This window comes from Brassica napus, chromosome C2 (assembly GCF_020379485.1).
Source record: "Brassica napus cultivar Da-Ae chromosome C2, Da-Ae, whole genome shotgun sequence".
Lineage (NCBI taxonomy): Eukaryota > Viridiplantae > Streptophyta > Magnoliopsida > Brassicales > Brassicaceae > Brassica > Brassica napus.
In genome coordinates, this window is record NC_063445.1 from 18,338,291 (window position 1) to 18,364,091 (window position 25,801).

General features: G+C 35.1%; 1 protein-coding gene and 1 long non-coding RNA gene across 3 annotated transcripts; both read right to left on the minus strand.

The window, feature by feature from the left end:
• Window positions 1-16,751: 16,751 nt before the first annotated feature.
• On the minus strand, window positions 16,752-18,737 carry LOC106440173 (ethylene-responsive transcription factor ERF118). The gene is made up of 3 exons (XM_013881776.3): window positions 18,662-18,737; window positions 18,208-18,442; window positions 16,752-18,114 (listed from the first exon to the last, which is right to left on the minus strand). The coding sequence occupies exon 3, from the start codon at window positions 17,923-17,925 to the stop codon at window positions 16,984-16,986; it is 942 nt and encodes a 313-aa protein (XP_013737230.1). The 5' UTR covers window positions 17,926-18,114; window positions 18,208-18,442; window positions 18,662-18,737; the 3' UTR covers window positions 16,752-16,983.
• A 1,066-nt stretch (window positions 18,738-19,803) lies between these two features.
• Window positions 19,804-24,266, minus strand: LOC106444371. 2 transcript variants are annotated; one of them, XR_001288229.3, is made up of 3 exons: window positions 21,704-24,188; window positions 20,253-21,549; window positions 19,804-20,140 (listed from the first exon to the last, which is right to left on the minus strand). It is a non-coding gene; the product is annotated as an uncharacterized LOC106444371 (long non-coding RNA). The 2 variants fall into 2 exon arrangements; XR_007319530.1 differs by having other exon boundaries at window positions 20,253-24,266.
• Between the last annotated feature and the right edge of the window lie 1,535 nt (window positions 24,267-25,801).

Below are 25,801 nucleotides of genomic sequence, written 5' to 3' on the forward strand. Positions count from 1 at the left end.
AATTGATAAGTTAGTAACTATTATATATATAATTAAATTAGTGCAAACGCATAAATCAAAAAAATTATTATTATTTATTTACAATTATTTTATGATAAATAAATCCAAACAATCACATTTATCTATTTTATATGATATATAATTAAATTTAAATGATATTAACATAGACATATAATATATTTTAGTATGACTATGTATTAAATAAGGCTTCATACCCATATGGTTTTATTATCATTTGTATCCTTTTATAGAAAAACTAAACGATTGTTAACAAATTTTTCAATATGAAACTTTTAATATTCTTACTAATTTATAATCGTTTTGAAAACTCAGTGCAAAATTTTGAAATTAAACTATTAAGTTCTCAATACTTGCTCAATGCAAATTTCAAAATTTAAATATTTATCTATTTTATATGATATATATAGTTTAATTTAAATGATAGTAAAATAAGTATATGTTTTAATCTGAATATACATTAAATGAGATTTGTTACTCATATGACTTTATGAACCTATTTGTAAGTGTTATAAAAAAATCATTGATCACAAAATTTTCAATGTGAGACTATTAATAGTTTTATTAATTTATTGTATTTAAAAAAATCAAAATATAAAGTATACTAAAAATCTATTTTTATTATATGATTAATATGTTTTAATTTAACAAAAATGATAGAATACACACAAATTGTTATCAAATCTTGATAATACTCGATCTCTCTATCATATTTTGTTTCTATCAATTATTCAAACTTGCTGAAATATTAATTAGCCTAAACATTTGGTTTTTGTCCCCTAACTTTTAAATAGGATGATTAAGAAAACAAATCATGTGTGATTGAATTGTTAAAAAATAGTAAACTAGGATATATGTTTTTTCTTCTAAGAACTAGGATATGTTTTTTGTCATCTTTGCTGTGAAAATGTGCTACAGTAGTGGCAATTGATTACTGTACTTAGGTGAACGCAAAATAAATACCCGAGATAGGCAGACAATATTTTTATCGTGCGTTACTTGATAGGCAAACAATACACTTCAAAGCCATTTTTCAAAAAAAAAAAAAAAAACAATACACTTCATCTTAACGGCAAATCCAAATATTCAACTTGTGCCAAATCATATCTTGGACTGAACCCCGTCACTTGTGAAGCATTTCTTGATAATATTGATGAGAGAGAGAGAGCACGAATAGAATGAATCACACACTCTTCTTTACGTCCACAAAGATCACTTTACTATTAAAAAAACTAATCTAAACTCTCTCTGTCATTTAAAGAGTATTTAATCATAGGGGGAACTGGCTTCATCTCTTCTTACATCATCAATTCAATTCTCGAACAGGGACATATAGTACGAAGAACAGCCCAAAACCCTAGTAAGTTCACACAAACTTTTCTTGTTTTGTTCGAATACTACATATAACTTTGTTCTTTTGTAAAACAGATGAAAAAAGGTGGGTTTTCTATGGGAACTGGAAGGAGGAGCGAAAGAGAGGCTGAAGATCTTCGAAGCTGATCTGACGATTGAAGGAAAGGTTTGACGAAGCAGTAAACACGAGGGGCGGACCCAACAACTTATTTAGTATGGGGCAAATATTATAAATCATATATAGATTAGGGGCATTTACATAAACTATAGGTTATCTAATCTATTGAAACAGGAATACAAAAAAGAAATAGCCTGAGTTTTCCTCAATAATTAATATCTCATGTCATTAACATAAAACACAACCGTTTGTAGTTATTACTAAACCATTACTAAACCAAAACATTAATGAACCAAATAAATAAAGTTTATGGTGCTAGATACAATAGATACTTTCCTACGTATCGTTGCATATTATTAAAACATTGAATGCAATTGTGATAATACATGGGTTCCTCTTAGTTTACAGAATCAAAACCATCAATAGATTCATTCCTACATACTTTTTCATAACATTACTAAACCATCGAATTACATTGGATTAATTCCTCGGTTAATCTTGGTATGCAGAATCAAAACCAATATTTTAGATATATTAGATAGATACAAAATTTATTTGATTTTGTTTCATGGTTACTATGATGATATAATATGATCGATATTAAGACCAACATGTAAACCATCTCTTATAAATATACTAAACCAGCGTAATCTAATTGACAGAATTAATTAAATTTTAAAATACTTTATTAGAAATTATCGAGGCACAAAATTATTTTCCGTTTTGAATTTACCTTCCAAAATTTTTTCCTATATCTAAGCAACCACCATAACAATTACGATTTCAATCAACTAACACAAGATTCTTATTTTCTTTCAAATCTTGCAACACGCATAATATCTAATCATTAAAAACAAATATTCTTATTATTATGATAAGTTTTTATAAAATGAAATTTTTTTGAAAAAATCCATAAGTATATTCGCTTTTTAATCCATAAAATCACAACTAACAAAATCTTTAATAAATATTTCGCATTTACCAAACCCTTTCCTATGCCAACTATATATATCTCTTCCCCAATAACGTGAAAAGCATATCATCCTACACAGAGCATCTTAAAATACGTTTGTAAGCTGAAAACCATATCAACAGGTTACGTGAAAACCATATCAACAGACTTATCGCTTGGTGATCAACAGGTTACGTGAAAACCATATCAACAGACTTATCGCTTGGTGAAAATCATACACAGTTCTTCAATCTAATAAATTATTTTAGAATGTCCTACTTTGCTTTCACCTTACGAATTAATTACAATTGATAAGTAATAACTAACCGTGTGTGTGATAAGTCTGTGTTGTTGTCTTCTAATTTGCAGCTCGATTGCTGGTACTTTGGTTCTCAGAACGTCCAATATCATGCAACACATTTAAAAAGGTGAATATCATTATATTCGTATTTATAAGACCTATGAGACAATCGTATCAAACCAAGAACACGTACTTTTAACTTTGACTAACTGATTAGTGTGCATTCCCTTTGTTCTGTGATGTTAGCTTGAAATCCAGTAACCTGCCCAAAATAATAGAGATGACAAGAGCTTGAACATTTTTGTCAATAGATGTAATATACAGAATGGCAACACCCTACATTTGAATAGACCCCACGCCTCTTAGCCCAGTACTTCATACATCTTAATGTTGATGGCTTACAAAATGTATTAGTCTATTTACCAAAAAAAAAACTGGGATTCAGCTGATTTTACCTCGAAATTTTGAACGAGTTTAAGAATCTGATCAGCAACCCTACCACCATTCAGACTGCGGGCAGTTTGCTCATCAACATTACACAGCACAGAAGAGTTGGAGACATCCAAATCCTGTTAAGAACAAGGGACCTGACTCAGCAAGAATATTTTAACTTTGGCGAGAATTCATCTGAATACATGTATAAATCATGCCTGAAGGTTTAAAAAAGGCATCCCAACATCTAAGTTTTAATTAAGGCCAACAATTTCCGAAAAGAGGTTTTTTTGATATCTCAGCCCTAGGCCGAAGAGTAGGACAAAATAGCTTTGCTGAAGGTTTAAAAAAGGACAAAATATGTGAACGATAACATGCAACACAAGCACGAAAACTACCAAACAAAATCCAAGATAGCATAAAATTAAACTATTACTAAAATCACCACTAAGTTTGTCCGGAAACAGAAAGAGCCTATACTGAAATCACCTGTGGTATAACAAGAAGTGAAACGCTAGCATACAGAAGATCAATCGATATACCTTGGAACTTAAATTTCATGACAGAGACATGGGCATCGGTAACAGGTGTTGAAGTTCAGTCACTTCTTCCATGTCATAGAATATATCACGCAATAAGATGAAGAAATCCTCCTGCAAGAATAAACCCGTTAGAAACTTAAACAATATGCATCATTAAGATTTGTACAAGAGCCACCTCTCGGTTGACATAAGACGGGCCAATACATAAAGTGACAATATCAGCCCCAGGTCCCATGTACCTGAAATCAAGACAAAGTCCTGGAAATTATTACGTTCAAAAGAACTTTTTGAGCGAATGAAAAATGTCGGTAGAAGGCGTGTGTCTGTTTTTTCCCCGAAAAAAATATGGGTTTCGATTGTTTAAGGTCCACTATGTAATTGTAAAATATGATGGACCAAAATTTTAATCATAACAAAATGGCCCAGTTAAATACCTTAAATTGAGCTTGCTATATAAACTTTGCAAAAATCTGTACTTATTTTTGAATGTTTTTAGTAACTTTTTCATTATTTTTGTAATGTTACTATTTAAATAATGTATTTATTTTAAAAAAATCTCAATAAAACAATTTTAACTTTAAAATCAAATTTTAATCACAATATTTATAGTATAATTTAATAAAACACAAACAAGTATACTTAAATCTCTAATATTTTAAACTTTAATGTTTACTTTATCAAGTAAAATGAATAAAAGTACAATAAAAGAAGAACACAATCTCATAGTTTATAAATCGACGCCAAACAAATTGAACAAGACACACCAATGTCAAAATTCAATCACCTATGAATCAATAACAAGGACATAAGCAATTATTTTTATAATGTTATTACAAATAAAAATATATATAAGCATGAAGAACAAATAACCGTGCGAGCGCGCGGATCAAAGGCTAGTTAATATTATTAAAGGAAAAAATGAAAACAGTGTGTGGCACAGGCCCCAACTAACCCCTACCTGGATCCGCCCACACGGCATCTTCTATTCTTGTACGATATGATCACAACACTCAATAGTCATTGGTTGATCCTATCATTAAAGGTGTTGGAACTATTTTTTTAACATTACTAATAATGTATTCATATGTAAAAATGAAGTTTTATTTGAAAAAAAAATGGAGGTCTAATGTGTGTGATTTGAGAAACTTGTACAAAATAGCAAATATACTCATTGGATATTTGAACTTGGATTTGGGTTTTGATTTGTTAGTTGGACTTCAAGTTCATTAACTTAAATCAAATATATGTTGATCTGTTATATTGATAAAATATAAAAAAAAATTCATTTTAAAGTATATTATTTTGTTTGAATTGGTCAGAACAATAATAATTTTATTTTTTAATTTCTTGGTTAAAATGTGAAATAAATTCACATACTAATTGAAAAGAATTAAAGTCTCCATTAGTGCACTATGGAGGTTTCGTTTTTGTGTTGAATAACGAAATTTGTGTTTCTCATTATTTTTCTATAAAAGGGCTTGTAAGCATTATAGAAAAATAGACTTTGAACAACAAATCATTTTCTCCTACTTTGAATAGTTATGTTAGTATTTTTTTTTGAGTCTGAGAGTACAACACAAAATTAGGTTCGATAGATTCTGTTTTTCGGTGATGGTAAACATAAACAATGCTGCAGTTGTATTCTGGGAATCTGAGCGCTATGAAACCGTCACACTACGGGCGTTTAAAGATTTAAGGAAAGAGATTAATCATCTCGACTCTGCAATTATTCTTTATTCTTTTATTTCGGTATTGTAATTTTGATTTATGTTCTTATTATTCTTTAAAAATATCAGTTATCCTATAGTAGTAAAATAAGGTTCCTGCAAAAGGTACAACTAATTAACATGATGAACTTTTATGTTCCTGCAAAAGGTACAACTAATTAACATGATGAACTTTTATGTTAAGTCCAAAAAACTCTAAGAAGGATTTTTCTTACGTGTTCTTGCTCTTCGATCCGGTACCGGTTAGATGCCACAAAAGCCTCTCCTCTCAACGAGTCGTATTGGAGCGACCCTGACTACTGCAAACACTTGTGAGAACCATTTCTCTTTCACACACTTTAATCTACTTGAGATTTTGATTAAGAAGACTCCATTGATGGAACGTGTGTGGTTGACTTGATTTGATGCATTAGTTGTGGTACGGATATGCAAAGACTCTAGGCGAGAGAGAGGCTTGGAGCTGATGAGAAAAGGTTATACATGGTGGTTGTGAACCCTTCTTTTGTGGTTGGTCCAAGTCATCCTTGCCATTGTCAAAGGTCTTGCTGGAGATCGAGTACCTTTGCAAATGTGAAAATCAACCGGTTGTATATTACAATTTTATGCTAAATTAGGTTAAATTATAAAACAGATTTGGGTCAACTGACCCACATGCTTCTTCACTGGTTCCGCAGTTTAAAGCATTTGCAAATGATCCGAGTGGTGGTTTTCAATTGGACATGAAGGTGGTGGAAGTGGTGTTGTAGTCAAGTTAAAAGCAAGACAAATCTTAGTTTAATACAGCCGTTCTATAATCAAGCAAAGTGGCTTGAAAACAATAAAACACTTGTGTGTATGAATGAGAATGTGAACACTTACTAAAGTTATATAGTGTATTTCTTTTTTGTGCACAATATAGATACTATTCAAGAGTTAAAAAGAAAGCTTATCACAAGATCCTTCCACTTCCTCACCTCACCTCATGGCATCAGGCATGTGCGTTTCAGGCTCACCTTCTAATATAAGTATATCACGTGGCTGATACATAAACACGCACGGACAGAAACGATGTATACAACCGCATGTGCAGCCACAAGGTAGTGGAAGAGAGTGAGATGTCACGGACTGATTTCTTCACAGCAATCAGGACGTGCGGCCTTAGCAACTTTCATCCTTGTGGTTTGCTAAGTCAGCCTTTCGGACAAATCGATCAGCACTTAGAGAGAGAGTATGGACGTTTTTAGAGAGAGGTCAGAGCTTATGGAAGTGTTTTCTTATTGAAACTTGGTGAATGAATTTTACAATGAGGCTTTACCCCCTTATATACAAAATCACCTCCTCAACGGACGGCTCAGATTAAACCGATCTAACGGCTCAGATTGTTTCCATCCTATGAAGTAACTTCACCATGGAGTACTTCCACCTTAAGCTACTTTCTTCCAAAGTATTCTACATACTTCTTATATTATTTTATGCTTAGATATTTTACAAAGACTTAAAGCTTAAGAAAATACTAAGTAAAGCGGGCTTGGGTCTTGTTTCGGTCCGGTCCGATTAATGGCTGTTTTCATGGACGTTTTTGGGCTTCCAAAACGGGCCTTGACATCCTCCCCCACCTAAGCCGGTGACGCCCTCGTCGCCGTGTATGCCTTCAGTACGTCCTGGAATTGCCACAAGTCCTCTTCCGGTTCCCATGTTGCTTCTGCTTCCGGCAGTCCCTTCCACTTGATGAGAAAATGGGTCTGTCTCGGGACTCCCCGCTTCCTCACTTCCTTGGACGCCAGCACCTCTTCGATCTCTTTGTCATAAGACTTAGTCACCACGGGTGGTGCTCGAGTCGAAACTCTTCAGGTTTGGTCGTCCTCATCAGCATGGTACGGCTTCAACATGCTCACATGAAAGACCAAATGGATCTTAAGTGTATCCGGTAGGTCAAGTCGGTAGGAAACCTTTCCCACCTTCCCAACTATCTCGAACGGTCCTTCGTACCTCCGGATCAGGCCTTTGTGTAGGCTCCGGAATGCCTTGAACTGTTGTGGAAGTAATTTCACAAGTACAAGGTCGCCTACTGAGTACTCCGAAGGCCGTCTCTTCTCATCTGCCCATTTCTTCATCCATTTTCGGGACTTCTCCAAACATGCTCGGGCAAGATCAGCATGTTCTTCCCACTGTTTAGCCATTATGAACGCCCCGAGACTCTTCCCTTCAGTCCTTGGTGTGGTCAAGGTATGCGGAGTCAATGGCTGTTGTCCCGTTGCAAGCTCGAACGGACTCCATCCTGTTGCCTCGCTGCGTTGAAGATTGTATGAGAACTGGGCTATGTCCAGCAATTTCGCCCAGTCCCGTTGGTTGGCGCTTACAAAGTGACGGAGATAACTTTCAAGCAAGGCATTCACCCTCTCGGTCTGCCCATCAGATTGCGGGTGAAAGCTTGTTGAGAAACTCAGTTCTGTCCCAAGCATTTTGAACAGCTCTGTCCATAAACGCCCAGTGAACCGGGGATCCTGGTCACTTACAATGTTCCGAGGCAGTCCCCAAAGCTTTACCACGTTCTTGAAGAACGCCCTTGCTGCCTCTTCCGCAGTGCAGTCCCGATCACAAGCCACAAACGTCCCATATTTAGAGAATCGATCCACAATCACCAGGATGGATCCAAACCCTTCGGACTTAGGTAATGCACTGATGAAATCAAGCGAGACCGAGTCCCATGGTCGCTCCGGGATTGATAGTGGCTGTAGCAATCCCGCGGACTGCTTGTTCTCCGACTTATCTTGTTGGCATACTAGACAAGTTTTCACATAAAGCTCCACGGTATCCTTCATCTGTGGCTAATAGTATCCAGCTTCGACAAGTGCCATCGTTCTTTTCTGTCCCGGATGGCCCGCCCATCGCGTATCGTGGCACTCCCGAATGATATCTCGTCGAAGACTTTCCCACTTAGGCACATAAAGTCTTCGACCTTTGGTGTAGAGAAACCCGTCTTCAACCTAAAATCGATGCACCTTTCCTTCGTTGGATAGCTTCACCAGCTCCTTAGCGACTGGATCACATTCCAGCCCCTCTCGGATTCGAGCCATAATAGTCCCCTCGACTTGGCTCATTGCTGCCAGCTCTGCCTTCCGACTTAGTGCATCAGCCACCACATTCACCTTTCCTGGCTTGTACTCCAAAGTGTAATCGAACTCAGCCAGGAAGTCTTGCCATCTTGCTTGTTTCGGGGACAGCTTATTCTGGGTTTGGAAATAACTCATCGCCACGTTGTCCGTCTTGACCGAGAAATGCACCCCAAGAAGATAGTGTCTCCAAACTCGCAAGCAATGGACTATCGCGGTCATCTCCTTCTCTTGAACCGCGTACCGCCGTTCAGTCTCATTGAGCTTGCGGCTCTCAAAGGCAATTGGATGTCCATTTTGCATCAGCACTCCCCCGATGGCAAAGTCGGAGGCATCTGTGTGTAACTCAAAAGGGAGACTGAAGTCAGGTAAGGCAAGGACGGGTTCCTGGCTTACCGCAGTCTTCAGTTCCGCGAAGGCTTCTTGGAAATGTCCGGACCAGTCCCATGTCTTCCCTTTCTTGAGAAGGTCCGTCAGTGGCGCTGCCTTTCTTGAATATCCCTCAATGAACCGACGATAGTAGTTGACCAGACCAAGGAAAGATCGCAACTCCGTTACCTTGGTCGGGGCCTCCCACTCCATAATTTCTTTAACCTTCGGTTCATCCATCTTCAGTTTTCCATGGCCGATAACATGGCCAAGGAACTGAACTTCCTCGGTGGCAAAAGTACACTTCTCTCGCTTCACAAATAACTCATTCTCGCGGAGAACCCGGAATACGGTCCCCAAGTGCTCCACATGCTCCTCCATCGAGTTGCTGTAGATAACGATATAATCCAAGTATGCCACCACGAACCGATCCAAGTAGGGCTGTAGGATCTGGTTCATCAGGGTGCAAAACGTGGCTGGGGCGTTCGTAAGACCGAATGGCATTACCATCCACTCGAACGACCCATACCGCGTTATGCACGCAGTCTTCGGCTCATCCCCTTTCGCTATCCTGACTTAATAGTAACCCTTCGGCAAGTCCATCTTCATATAGACTTTCGCCCCACCAAGTCTATCGAATAGGTCAGCAATCAGCGGAATGGGATAACGGTTCTTAATCGTTACCTTGTTAAGGGCCCGGTAGTCCACGCACATCCTCAATGAGCCATCATGCTTCTTTTGGAACAGAACCGGAGCCCCGTAAGGTGCCTTCGACGGCCTTAGCTTCCCCGTTGATAACAACTCATCGAGTTGTTTCCGTAACTCCTCCAGCTCGGATGGAGCCATTCTATAAGGCGACATAGATGGTGGTTTGGCTCCTGGCTCCAACTCGATCTGGTGGTCCACCGCCCTCCTTGGTGGTAGCTTCTCGGGCAACTTTGCCGGCATAATGTCCTTGTTCTCGTCAAGGACCGTTTCGATGATTTGAGGGATGTACTCCACGTTATTGGGCTCATCCTCTACCTTCATCATGGCCAAAAACGTGGGTTCACCCTTCTTCACCCCCTTGGTGAGATGCATCGCCGATAGTTGCCTCGTCCCATCAGTTTTCTCTTCCAAGGCCGGAATCATGCACGGTGATCCCTTCTCGAGAATGCATACCGAGCTCAACGCAGGCATGGGTATGGCTGAGACTTGTCTCATGAAGTCCATACCCAAGACTACCTTGAAATCGTCCATGGGAATGACTGAGAAGTTCACCGGACCGCTCCAGCTTCCCAGCTTCTTCCCGACCCCTCGAGCTATATCATTGACGGGTTGAGCCCTTGCGTTCACCGTCTTCATCCAACCGTCCTTCTTGGACAACTTGACACCAAGTCTCACGGCTTCGTCTAACGTCATGAAGTTGTGAGTGGCGCCCGTGTCCACCATCACTCGGGTCGGCTTATCATTGATCCGAGCTTCCACGTACATAAGCCCTTTGCTCGTCGGCTTCACTACCGGGTTAGCCTTCAGGGCGTTGAGAAGTTGCAACGACCCTATCTTTCCTGGTTCCTCTTCTGGAGTCTCGGTGTCCCGACTCTCCATGATAGCTGATAAAGACCCCATCTTCAGGCAGTCCTTCATTGCATGTGGCCCCTTGCACACAAAGCATCCTCCCTTCGGAACGAAGGAATTTTTCCTTGCCTCGAAGTCTTCCCGACGAGCACCCTTCTCAAAATTCCTTGAGTTGGATGGTCCGGAAGTATCCCGTCTCGCTCCCCCACCTTTGGCCACGCCCTGCTCCTTCTTCTTCGAAGACTCGGACAGACCAGAGGTATGGAAGTCAGTCAGCGACTCGGCCACCGCGATGGCTTCGTCCACCGTCTTGACTCCCCGACGCTGCAACTCTTGCTTGGTCCAAGATTGCAGTCCATCGGTGAAGTTGAACACAAGATCCTCCGCGGTCATGTTCGGAATCTGAAGCATGAGCGTTGTGAATTCCTTCACATATTCCTGGATCGAGCCACTCTGTCGAAGTTCCCTCAACTTCTTACGGGCCTCATATACGACGTTCTCCGGGTAGAACTGCCGCTTCAACTCTTTCTTGAAATCATCCCAAGTATCGATCCGGCATGTTCCTTGCTCGATCTCGGAATGTTTCCTTCGCCACCATAGCATGGCTGTGTCCGATAGGTAGGACGTCGCGGCCTTCACCTTCGCATTCTCAGCCACCAAGTTGAGATTGTCGAAGTATATCTCCATCTGCCAAAGGAAATTCTCGACCTCCTTGGCATCCCGCACACCGTTGAACCGGTTTGGTTTCGGAAATTCAACCTTACCAATACTGGTTCCACCAACGGCTTCAGCGTTCACGCTTGCCCTTTTGACCAGCGTGATGTCTTCCTCCATCGCAGTAAAGCGTGCCTTCATCCCCTCGATGTCATCACGCAAAGCCTGCATGGATCCCGTTACCAGCTCCACGAGCCGAATGAACCGAGAGTCCAAGTCGGCAGCATTTTGCTTGACCTCCTCAAGCCCACCGAACACAACACTCTCCAGCTCAGTGATGGTATGCTCGACCCTCTCGAGCTTCTCACCAATCTCGCCCACAGCCACACCCAAAGCCTCACGAGAAACACTCTTTTCCCGCTGGGTGTCAGCACGTGTGGACGTGGACTCCCTTCCACGCTCCTCCACGCCGGACTGCGAGCTCACTTCCTTTTGTTTATCTCCCTTAGCCATTTTCTTCACTTGGACAGAGTCTCCCCTTGTCTGGATCGTAACCTGGCTCTGATACCAACTGTCACGGACTGATTTCTTCACAGCAATCAGGACGTGCGGCCTTAGCAACTTTCACCCTTATGGTTTGCTAAGTCAGCCTTTCGGACAAATCGATCAGCACTTAGAGAGACAGTATGGACGTTTTTAGAGAGAGGTCAGAGATTATGGAAGTGTTTTCTTATTGAAACTTGGTGAATGAATTTTACAATGAGGCTTTACCCCCTTATATACAAAATCACCTCCTCAACGGATGGCTCAGATTAAACCGATCTAACGGCTCAGATTGTTTCCATCCTATGAAGTAACTTCACCATGAAGTACTTCCGCCTTAAGCTACTTCCTTCCAAAGTATTCTACATACTTCTTATATTATTTTATGCTTAGATATTTTACAAAGACTTAAAGCTTAAGAAAATACTAAGTAAAGCGGGCTTGGGTCTTGTTTCGGCCCGGTCCGATTCATGGCTGTTTTCATGGACGTTTTTGGGCTTCCAAAACGGGCTGTGACAGGGAGCTGACATAGAGTATGTTAGAGTATTAAATCAACCTTTGACTTTTCCTCGTTTTCCAATCACCTTTAAAATTGTACATATACAGTCAAATCTCCAAAATGCTATAAAGCTAATTAATTAAATACCCCGGAAGTCCCATTGGTCTATTGGTTTGACCAAAGATTCATTAATACTTCAACACTAGGAGGTCTGGGTTTCGATTCCCGGAGAAAGCAAAATTATGCGAATTAATAGAGAATCGGCTTACAAGAGAATTGCAGCATGACACAAAGAGTACCGTCAAGGATGGATCCGATAGGGCTGCTCAGGTGATGCAGTCAGACGTGAATCTTCATAAGGCGGATAAAATTGTCGGCTATAGAATCGCCTGTAATATTTCTCGGAGTTTGTAACAGCATAATATATCCAGCATTAAAAAAAAAATAACCCTGACAAAACTAACCGGACTTGTTGCCATTTCCGTGTAACTCTCCTCTTCACAATTCAACCTTGTTTCAAATATAAACTAGAGTCTGAACTCGCACATTCCTGCATATATTTTTTTTATATAAATATATAACTTTGATATTATCATAAATATCATAAAATATATATGATTTAGATTTTAGTGTTATATATTTTGTAACTCTATAATCTTATTGCTTAGATTTCTTATTTGATATTATTAATATATAGTGATCTATTTTATATGTCTTATTTTGTTATTAATTATTTCATACAATACATATTTAAATTAATTTAGTTATACTTTTATATTTTTATAGTATAACTAACAATTTTAGAAATGGTGATATAATATGTTAGCCCACATCTGAGTAAAATATGTTTTAATTAAAATCACATATTATAGCAATTATAATTTATATAGCACTATAGCTATGAAAAATATTAAAAGTTAATTATATTATAAAAATCATATAAGTTGTATAACCAAAATTTACCAATCATAAATTCATATTAATAGTCAAAATCAAAGCAATGTTGTTGTATATATCTGACGCACCACAACTCAATACATCAATTCTATTAGGCTAATTAGGCTTTGGAAAGTTTTAAAATGCTAGAATAAATAAAAAACAATTAGATTCAATGAAATGTTGATAGTTTTAAATGATAAATGGCGAAATTTTTACGAATATATAGTAAATTAGGATGAAACTAATTAATGTTGTTAGCCATAAAAATAGGAGTAGCACATTTGTAATATTGGAAGTAAACTAAGGGAACTTCAAAAAATCTCTTATTTAATTATATTGATATCCATTTTTAGTGAGATATCAATAGGTTCAAAACTTAAATAACAACGTTTATAAATAAAAAAAAATAGAACTCTAAATTAATAGATTAGATTCATAATCAAAACCCAGAATAGTTATTTAAAATTAATTTAGATTATTGGACCAGTAAATGGACTCGGATTGTTCATGTGGGAGTATCAAAGACGCTGCACCAGTGGAGCTAAGGCGTGTAGATGGAACTCTTTTGGGCATTCTATGCAGAGATAGATAAATTCATTTGGGCTATGTCATGCTTTAACAATAAATAATTTTTCTATCGATTAAATTTGATTTAATAACGAAAACTGTTGGAGTTAAAAAAAACTAAAACTGTTGACAAAAAAAAATGAAAACAAAAAATTAGTGTTGGTGTTTGTGATAGGCAGTGTTATAAAATACGCTACATGACAGTTGATTACTATATAGCACCTATATACAAATGTATATACATGGTATATACTTCTGTATATTCTAAATAAATACTATAGTAATAAATAAAATAACTATATAAATTATATGTAAATAAGAAAATATATAGCAAACATAATTAAATAGATTATACATTATAATTATTTATCGAATACCGAAAAGAAAACAAAACTGATATGAACGAAGTAAAATGAAATTAAAAAAACCAAACGAGTACATTATAATTGTTTACTAAAATTTCTTTAAAATATAGTTTATAAACTATGTACTTGAGCTCTTCCAAACCATGTATTTGCGCTCTTCCAAACCATCACCATATTATTCTATCGTATAGTAAAAAAACAGTACAATGCACTACTGAATAGCGTAGATTATATACACCGTATATACGGCTGTACCAACTATATTTTAGAACTAGGGGTATCAAAATGAGCTAGTTCGCTCAGCTCAGCTCATAGTGAGCTCGGATCTTTCATGAGCTATCTCAGCCCATCTCAATTATTATATGAGTTTCAATATGTAAACTCGAATTCAGATCATCTAGATCATGAGTTAAATGAGCTAACTCGCGATCTAATATAAAAATTAATTATTATAAAATAATTATAAAATGAAATTTAAAATAACTTTTATAGTATTATTCAAAATCAAATATTAAAAAATCCAAAACACTTATATTAAATACTAAATAAAAACCAAAACCTAAAATGAATTAAATTAAAGCTAAACCAATGATCCAAAATCTTGATTCTTCTTGAGAGTCTTGAGACAATTCTGAATTGCGATAACTGCAAAGTGAGAGAAACAAATGTCAAATTTGGGATCAACAAAGTTTGTGAGAGAGATGATAGGGTAAGTGGGGTTTATATAAAAGATTTAGATTATTTCTAAACATGATAGTTTTTATTTTCTGTATTCGAAAAAGTTATAGGTAATTTTTAAAAGTTTAATTTCTATATTACTTATGTATGTTATACATTTTAATTTTAGAAGATAAATATGATTAATATAAAAATTAATAATTAAGAAGATTTTATTTTACATTTTAATTTTAAAAGATAAATATGATAAATATAGGAAAAAATTTTACATAAGTAAAAAGTTATATAATGTATATATATAATTGTAAGTATAAAAATGAACAAGCTCATGAGCCAGTTCATATTCATTATAAAACTTTTATATAACTTGTAATCTAATTTAAATTCGATCATTAATTTCATTTATTAAATAAACCTAAAAAATAGTTAACGTGCTCTTGAAAAAACGAGCTGAGATGAGCTGGCTGGTGAGCTATTGCTCATTTATTACACCCATATTTAGAACACTGATGATGGGAGTCCACCAAAGTTTTCTATCAGATAAATTTGATTTAATATTACAAAAAGATGAAAATAAAAGGTAGAGTTTGGAGTTTGTGATGGCGCGGCGAATCAGCAGTGAAGAAAAATCGCAATGCATCTTGCTCAGCAGGCTTAGCTTGGAGTGGGACAGGGGTTCTTCAATATGTGGTTCCGCACGTTCCATCACTTCTCATTTATTTATGATTTGATTTCTCGTGCACTGCCAATTGGCCAAAAGTTCTCGTGAGTTGTCACTTTCTATCACATTCTTTCGATCGCAACACGTGAATATAGGCATGGGTGTTCGGATACCTGTTGGCATTCGGATCGGGTTTTTCGGGTTTTCAGATTTTCGGGTTTACGCTTCTAGGTCCTATACTAAAATTTTATTAGTATGGGTCGGGTTCGGATAATAACACTTCGGGTTCGGTTCAAAATTGTATTGCGTCCTAAAACCCATAAAGTAATCATATATCGTACGGATTCGGGTTATATAGGTTCGGTTCGGATATAACCGAAGTAAAAACAAAACTTTTGAAACAAAACATAAAGAAAAACATCTAAATTAAATAAAAATTAATCTATGACACATAAAATTGATAAAATAACAATAAAATGTTAAATCAAACGTGAAAATAAACATCATTTGTAAACAATATGTATTGTTTTATAAAGAGTAGCCTTATTATTTCAATGATCAAATTATAAAATACTTATTTATAACTAATTGTGTACTTAAAGCATTTATTAAGATTTTAATATTTATTATTATATATCATATTACCACAAATATTTAATTTAATAATTGAAATACTAATATATATTTCAAAATATTTATATTGACTATTAATTTCGGATTTTTCGGATTACCCGTTCGGGTTCGGATATTTTTTATACCACCCTACAAGACCCGTTCGGATATTTTTACATTTCGGGTTGGATAACGGATCGGGTTTTCGGTTCGAGTTCGGTTCGGATTTCGGGTTCCGGATTTTATGCCCAGGCTTACGTGAACAGAAAGAAAGGCCATCAAGAACAACGAATGAAACAACAAAGTAACCCTAATAAGTAGATCCTTCCATCAATAAAAGTGAGAGGTTGGAAAATATGTAGTAGTGATGGTATTCAAACTCTCAAAAACTTTGGACGGCTCTAAAAAGCAGAATTTTTTTTTTTTTGATAACTCTATCGGCTGATTCGGTCGGCTCCGGGAGAAACGCACTTAATGCTACAGAGTGGACTAGCCCGAAAGCGTACCACACTGCCTGACCCGAGTTTGGAATACCTTTCGAGTAATGTCAAGGGGTGGACCAATCATCTGTTATGGCCTACCATGTACACCACTTGGGCCGAAGCCCAAACCTAGACTGGCCAAGTAGTGATAATTTAGTTTCCAAGGGAAATCGAACCCAAAACTGATGTGGTTACACACCAAGTCCCAAAACTATAAAAGACAAATAAACACAAAAGAGAAGCAAAATTTCAAAACCCAGAACTATAAGAGACAAATAAACACACAAGAGAAGCAAAAACAGTTATGAATCATTAGAGCATCAAACTTTCATTACTTCATCTTTTACAACTCAAAACAATAATTTAAATAAATAAAAACACTCCTAAATGCAAAACCCGGCTACTTATTGTCCCACGATCTTACTTCTCTCCGGATCATACACTTCTTTGCATGTCTTATTCAAATACCCAAAAAGAAAAACATAAAAAACTCTCATCACTTGAAAGAAAACTCGTAAATTCTTAAGCAGCAAAACTTTTCATGGGGCAAGTCATGTTGAGAGGCGAGGTTTGATCGAGGAAACTCGAGCCAGCTAGATCAAGCTCAACATCAGCAAAGTCGAAATCCGGTAACGCACTCAGACCGCTTTCTTCAAATCCGCTAATGTCATCCAGCAAACCAAAATCATCAAGCTGATCATCAGTGAAGAAACAATCAAAGTCTAGACCAAGCTCGTTTCCACCACCCATTGATCCACCGTCACCAAAGAACTCAGGGATTTGTAGATCAGCAAAGTTGAAATCAAACATCACTTCCTCACTCAAATCAACACCATCATCATCATTTGTAGTGATCTTCATCATCTCTTCTTCTTTAGCTGAAGAAGAAGAAGCGTCTTGCTCGAGAGAAGTAGTGGTTGAAGAGCCTGAGCACTGACTGTTCTCAGACGAAGAAACCTCAGGTTTAGCACCCTCGGACACAGGGAGAGGATCATCAACGATGCCGAGAAGTTCATCATACTCTCTCCTCTTCTTTTTATAAGCTTGATGAGCGTCTTCCAGAGTAAGAAAAGTACCCAACCATCTCCTCGTCTTGAGGATGGGATGCCTAATCTCAGCAGCCCACTTCCCCCACTTCCTCTGCCTAACACCAACAGGCTTGTTAAGCAACTTGGCACGAGAAGCCGCTAACCTAGCCGCCCCTGCTCTCTTGCTCATGGTCATAGTACAATCCGGTGAAGGGCTCTCGGAATGCACTGGAAAGTTGATCTCACGGACAATGCGTTTCACTGGACGAGGCCTGGGGATCATCTCTTCCTCATCACTAGAGGAATCATCAGTTGCGTAAGGATCGGCCACGATGATCCTCACTTTTCTCAAAACTTGGGTTTCTTGAGGATCGGATGATAAAGAGTTATCTCTCTTTGGTTTCTTCGTAACACGTTGTTTCCTAATCGCTACCATTGTTGTCGTTATCACAAACCAAAACCCTCAAAAACCCCTCAGAAAAACCAAAAAAAAAAAACAGAACAGAATCACTCAGATTAAGAAAAGGGTTCTGTAGTTAAAAATATTCTCAGCGAACTATGAAAAAAAGAAAACTTTTGCTGCTTTATGTGAAAACCACCGAACACTTCAACGCCAGAACAAGTCCTGAAGACATCAAAACAAAACATGGGTTTTAGTCTCTGTCTCTTTCAGATCTCATAAAAGGGAAGAAGAAATGAAGAGAAAGAAAGATGATACCTTTTGGGCCTTAAGCGCATGGAAAGAGAGGGAATCTCGAGAACAAGCCTCTGCTTAGAGCAGAAGTGAAGTGCGTTTGCCAGACCAGAGTTCGAACAAGCAGATGATGAAATCGGACAAGAGATGTTAATCAGCGATGAAATCAGAGCTTTTGATTCAAACCCAGCCGACATAAATCCGCGTTCACAAACGCTTGAACGAGGTTCTTCTCACGAAACCCTGAGTTTCACTGTTCCTGTTCTTCGTTAAGACACAGAGACAAAACAATAACAACAAGTGAGAAACCCACACAGCTAAAACCCTGGAGAAAGATTAGAAATCTGGGGATGAGATTTTTCTTTGATCTATATAAAAAATGTTAAAATAAAAACTCGATTTTTATAATACGTTATTCGCAAATCTCCAGAAGAAGAGGAAGAAACAAAAGGATTCTTTTAAATATTAATTTTTAAACCTTTTGTTTCTGCTGTGATTCTCTTGTCTCAGCGTTTTTTTTTTTTGGCTCTGAAGAAGCTATGTCACGCTCTTTGTGCTGTGCTTTACATATACTAGAAGTTTTACCGCGCTACGCGCGGTTTGTTGTTTATAAAATTTATATATATTTTAAATTTAAACTTAAATAGGGCTGGGCAAAAAATTCGGATCCGAAGAACCGAACCGAACCCGATCCGAAAAAGTAGTACCAAATTCGAACCAAAATTGATTAAATATCCGAACGGGTTCAAAATTTTGGTATCTAAAGAACCGAAACCGAACCCGACCCGAACCAAAGTATCTCGGGTACCCGAATGTAACCAAAATAGATTTATATACCTAAATATATTACTTATTTTTAGATTTAATATATATTAAAAATCCAAAATATGTAAGATACTTTTAAGTTGTCTAAAATACTTGAAATATACATAAATAGTCAAAAGTAAATGTCTATAATAGCTAAAATATATTCAAAACACCAAAATGCTTAAAATATCTATTGATTTTATATCCAAATATTCAAATCAAACCAATTTATATGTTAATTTTAGGTATTTTGACATATGTCATAAAAATTTATATGTAATATATTATTTTGTTTTATAGATTTTGAGAAAGTTTAAGCATATAATGAAAATTAAAATTTTAAAAATAATTTAAATAAGTTATCCGAAACCGAACCGAACCCGCAAAGATCCGAACCGAACCCGAACCGAAATTTAGAAATATCCGAATGGGGCTGAAATCTTTAAACCCGAAAACCCGAAACCCAATTAGATCCGAACCGAACCCGAATGGGTATCCGAACGCCCACCCCTAAACTTAAATATAAAGATTGATTACCATTTATTTGTTGATATAGTATTTGACAAATTAAAATGAATTGTTTTAAAAGATAATAATTTTTGTGTTTAAAATATCATTAATTTATATACTAATGTATATTTTAGATGTAAACATAGTTAAAGTTTCTATTAATATTTTGGTAATCATATTTAACCTTCATTTCATATACATACACACACACTGCATGTGTAATCATTTTGAATACTTAAATCTGTAAATTTTGATGACCAATAACACAATGATTTAATAAATATTTAAATTTTTGAATGGGAGTGAAGAGGATGAGGATCACGTTAAACATGATGTTATGTACGATACAATATTAATCATGCACTGCTGACTTCAAAATCAAAACATAATTTCAAAAATGAGACTGATATAAGGAAGAATAGAGCTAGCAGACCCCAAACCAGTAAGCCGTAAGCTGCTATTAACTTAAAATAGACAACACCCCTATAAAACATAAAACAATATCCAAAGACAAAGGTGGACAACCAAGAAAGAAAAATTACATGTGCATGATAATTACCTGCTGGTTAATAGGTGTTCCTCCGTAAGCAACAATGACCTTCACACCAGTTTGGCATGTGAATGTTTTCGCTTCATGAATCTTAAAAAAAAAAAAGCAAAACGTCAAAATTTTTGTATATTTAAAAAATACACATGTGTCTTGTCTGAAGAAATTATATTATGTGAGAGAATGAGTAGATTCTCTATGTTACCTGAGATGCCAGCTCCCTTGTTGGTGAGAGGATAATTGCAAGAGGGTAAACGGTCCGTGAACCACGAGGTCTCTGAAGGTGCTGATCTCTCATGATTCCACTAATTATCGGAAAGCAAAAGGCAGCAGTCTTCACAGACCCTGTCTAAGCACATGCCATCAATCCCTCTCTGCAAGAAGTATCGGAATGGCGTGACGCTGTACAGGTGTTGTCCTCACGTACTTACACCTCCTGATGTTGAGATTCAACGCCTCCCCAAAATCAATGTCAGCAAAAGTGTTAACAGGAGGAGGCACGTATCCTCAACTGGTCTCGATGGGAATATCTTCATAAGCATCAAAATTAATGCCAGTATTCTCCTGAACGGCAGGTTCTAAATCAGCATCATCTCCAAACGGATTAACTTCACGGTCCCATCCTCCACCTCTGTTGTTCCAGCCACCACCACCACTTACTCGTCCTCCCTACATCATTCCTGTAGCCACCGCCTCCACCAACTCCACCTCCAGGAGCCCATCTAGACGGTTGACCACCATACCCCGGACGATCATTTTGTGGCAAAGTAGCAACAGGCTCAGACTGCATGTTCCTTAGATGTGTGGGAACATAAGCAGGCTTTGCCCTGGAAGCAGCCTTCTCAGAGTCAGCCACATCTGCCCATGATGCACTCATAACTGAAAGTTTGTCCTAAATCTAGAAAAAAGCTTGCAACTTTAAATAATCAAAACGATTGCTGCTGCTCCTGTTACTCATTATCCTTGATAAGAATGAACCTGGCAAATTCCACAACGATCACCAAAGCGAGCGGCCTCTTCTCCTCGCTCCACTAAGCTGCTCCGAGCAGTGCAATGACCACAGCGGTTTCATCAGCCTGTTTTGAGAAGCTGCTGTGCAGCTTCGAGTTTGTTTGAGGTCCCGAGCGGTTTCTTCTCCTCGCTAGCACCACCTGCTCCAGCGCACGCTCATGGTACGGCCACTTCATCAACCCGCTGTGCGTTGCCCGCTCCAGCACTTGTGATGATTCGAAACTGGAACGAACGGTTAGGCTTCGTCGCTCCAACCCGATGTTTCTTACCCGCTTCGTCAAGCCGTGCTCTTCTCAGTGAAAGCTTCGTCTCTGTCGAGTCGTCTTCAACCTCACCATCTCGGAGCTTTACCGCGACCAAGCTTTCACGGCGAGTTCTTCATCTCCGGAGTCAAGCTTCAGTCACGACCAACCTTTCTCAACAGCCATTGATGAACCAATAGCAGATGGGTGATCGTAAGTAAAGGAAGAGGCTTTATCGAAACCCATAAGCTGGAAAGATGAAACCCTCAAAAAATCTCAATCAGATCTATCAAAAGACTAAATTAGAAGAGAAGAGAAAGAAGGTGGCTATCTAACTGCTCAGAATAGAGAGATACGTTCGCGGATAAACAAAGGAGAGATGATCTATGGAGAGAGAGAGAACCTTAGTAATCGGTAGAGAGAATCGAATCGAAAGGAAGAAATCAATTCAACAGTAGTCGTTCACCCAACGGAGAAGCTCGGAGAAGAGAGAAAAAGAGATGTAGAGATTGTAACGGGGTGAGCAAATGATCTGTTTCTGGGATTTTGATCGACAAATTTGCAAGGAAGATTAAGGTCGTGCTGACATGGCATATATTTAGAATCTGATTGGCTCGAATTAATTTGCTGATGTGGACACCTTAGCTGTGGAGTTTATTCTTCTTTTAGTATAGTATAGATATACACCTTTTTTTTTTTAGTAATGGTCAAAACGAAAGAGCGACAAAAATGGGAATGAAATATTCAGTTTTTTCTGTAACAACCAATTAGGAATTTAATATTATTCTGCAAGTTAATCTTTACTAATTTATAGCCTATTCACATTCATTGACCAACTAAAATAGTTAATGTGCCTTCCGTTTTTTACAGAACTAACCATAACAGTTTTTGACTCTTTTATTTTACGTTATACTGTGTTAATTTTATAAAGAAAATGAATATTAGCATAGTATTGTTATGGGGAGACATATTAGAAGTATCGACAATTTTTAACATTAATGGAGCATGAGTCATGCGTCTATCATGGCCCGCAAAGAATCTCAGAACGTGGTCCTCACGCTCTCTTGCCACAACATCGAAAAGGAAAATTCAGATTTTACTTTTTTTTTTAATTTAGATAAAAATCTATTTTATCGGTAAAAATCTTCAAGTTTTGGTAAAAAATCTATATTTAAACAATAACCGAAAAATCTATATTTAAACAATATGTACTGAATTTTTAAAGAAATCTTCTATATCTAAATTTAAGTAAATTTATTTCTTTAATTTACTAAAAAAAATAAGAAACAAATACTATAGATTTGGCAAAGTTCATGCTTTTGATTTTCAAATAAGTTTAGTTAAATTTTTGGTATGTTGAATAAATAAATTAAAACCAAATTATATGATCTGAAATTTAATTAAATAACATATAGACTTAAATTTTAAAAAATATTTGAATATACGGATCAAATTAATTTTGCAACGATAATCAAAATATTAATTTTGAAACTACAATTATACATTTATATTTATATTTCAAATAATCAATATATTTAAATTATTTTTATATAGATAATATTAGTTATTTGAAATTAAAATATCTAAGAACTGGAAATATTTGAATTTACTAGTTTTATTTAGAATAATTTTTTTTTAAGTTAACCAGATTTCAAAACTCTCACCAAATATATAAAAATATAAATTTTGGAGTTAAAGTATTAAAATTAAATGTACATATATATAAATATAAATAAAAATTAATATATATATTAATAGTTAGCTACTATTAATATTTAATATATGATGGAAAATGTTATTATTGATATTTTTATGAGTATAGTTTTTACAGGTTATTCGAACATACACTTAATATATTAATCAAATATAAAAAAATTCAACAAACATATTAACACAATTAGATCATAAAACTTTACATTAAAAAAAAAATTAAATTAAATAAATAAACAATTATATTCTTTTGGAAACATAAATCACTAAATTGTAATAGACGTATATGAATTGTTGATGCTCAAATCTATTCCTCTCTTTTTAGTATGCATCCTCTCAAATATTGAATCATTACGCTTATAGTAAATTGAAAAGTTAATTTGGCTAAAAATTTGTATTACTGTACTGATTTGATTTAAAAAAATAAATATTCGTAAAAAAATTATGTCTGCATATGCATGCACAACACCTAGTACTACATGAAAAACAAATATAGTTGCGTGACTAATGCTTCAGTTGGTAACACATGTAGAGGTAACAATAAGAGAAAGCATGACATTTCAAAATTTACATCATCTATAAGAATTGAAGTATAATATCAAACACATTTTTCCTTCATTCTTCTTCAATTGTAAAGAGACAAATTATTTTTATTATTAAATAAATTTCAAATTATCATTCTATTATATAGATATTAAAAATTAAAAATTATTTCAACTTTTCTTTTGTTGATCCGGGATATTCGGTGGACCGAAATCCAACCGATTGATCTCTGGGAACTTGTCTCCTAACACCAAATACATCAAACATAATTTTCAATTTGAAAAAAAAAATTTGAAAAAAAAATTTACAAAAAAAAATCACAAAAAAAATTATAAAAAAGTTCGAATTTGAAAAAGTATAATTCAAAAACATATTTTTTAATTTTTATTTAAATAGTGATTTATTATATATATATAGAACAAGGGTATAAGAGTCGTTTGCCACTTAATTAAAAATATATTTTTGAAAATGTCTATTTATTGGTGGTAAAGATGAAAAATGGTACAATGAAAGTGGTAAACATGAAATTTTCCCATTAATGTATCTAGATTATGTACATTAAATTAAAAACTTACATATATATTAGGCACACATATTATATATTTGGATAGATCATAGAAAAGACTTTACCATACGAATTATAACATTAATAAATTGTATAAATAAGTTAAAAACATCTATTTTTATCCTTGTAAAAAGGATTATAATATACATTCTAACAAATTTAGATCAATATATCCAAATTATTTTTCGACTTGAATTTTTGTATATCAAAAGCTGTAAATATTCTCAATGGTGTCATTTTTCATATTTTCTAATATATATATATATATATATATATAATTTTTAATAATTATTTTTGTTATTATGAGGGTAATTATGTCCAAAACTGATCAATTAATGCAAATGTATAAATGGACAATAATATTCTATTATAGTCTATTTTGCCAATTCCCCCCCCCCCCAAAAAAAAAATATGTTGGAGTCTTGGAGATAAATGTTAGATTCTCAATTTTTATGTTCATTGAAATTAGGAATTTTGTAGGGATAAATCTTAAACTTTTGGACAAAAAATTAAGGTCTTGGCTCGCTCACTTTTTTTATTTTCATTGATTTATTATTATTATATATTATAAAGTATTAAATCTATTATATCTATGCTTTAATAAACGATATTTTTATTTATAACAAAGATTTATATTTAGCCGTCTTTTTTTTTTTTGAAACAAAGATTTATATTTAGCAGTCTTATTACACTTTATTGAGCTACTTTACAAGAGTTACGTCTAATGATTCTATTTATACCAGTAATGTTTTCTGACATTTATGCACATTTGAAAATAAATTGTATTTTTGGAATTTAAAATAATAATGTTCAAAAAATCACTAGACGGTGGTTATACATCTTTTAGAGAATTAATGTTTATGCAAACGCCTAAACCGATTTTGTAAAAAAATGTTTAAAAAATTGTTTTGTTCAAAATTTTAAAATAGTAACAATTCTGCTGAAAGTGTTTAATGCTTTGAAAATGAGGATGAAATTTTAATTTTTATTAAAATACTAGTAAAAATAGAATAGTCAAATAGCAAAGTTCATTTCTAATAATAATAAACTTGACTCTTTTGTTAAAAGTGTTTCATGCTTTGAAAATGGATGAACAAAATTAATTTTTTTAAGGAAAAATTTGATAAAAATACCCTAACTAAATTTTGTTAAGTTTTTTAATACCCAAACTTTTTCGTTATCCATTTTAATACTTCATTTTAATATACAATTTTTAAAAAATATGCACATTTTAGTACCCAAAATCTGTTCATTTTAATTAAAAATACTTATATATTTCAAATGAAATTTAAAAAATCTATAAAATTTACAAAAACAAATCTCTGAATATTCTAATTTTATTTTCTGTTTGAGAAATAAAAGTAATTAAATTGTGTATAACCTTAAATCTTGTAATAAAAGTTTTAAATACTGAATTTAGTTTTATTTCTGAAATAGAAAAAATAATATTTATTTTCCTTCAAAAATAAATTTTTAAATTTTTTTCACTAATTTACCTTCTTTGCTAAATCTTAAAAAAGCAATTGGAAAATTTTAATATTTTTCTTAGATTTTAGAGATTTTTAAATTTCGTTTGAAACTTATTAGTATTTTTATTTAAAATAAACAAAATTTGTGTATTAAAAAGAGTACAAATTAAAAAGTTTGTGTATTAAAAAAAAAAATTTAGTCAGGGTATTAAAC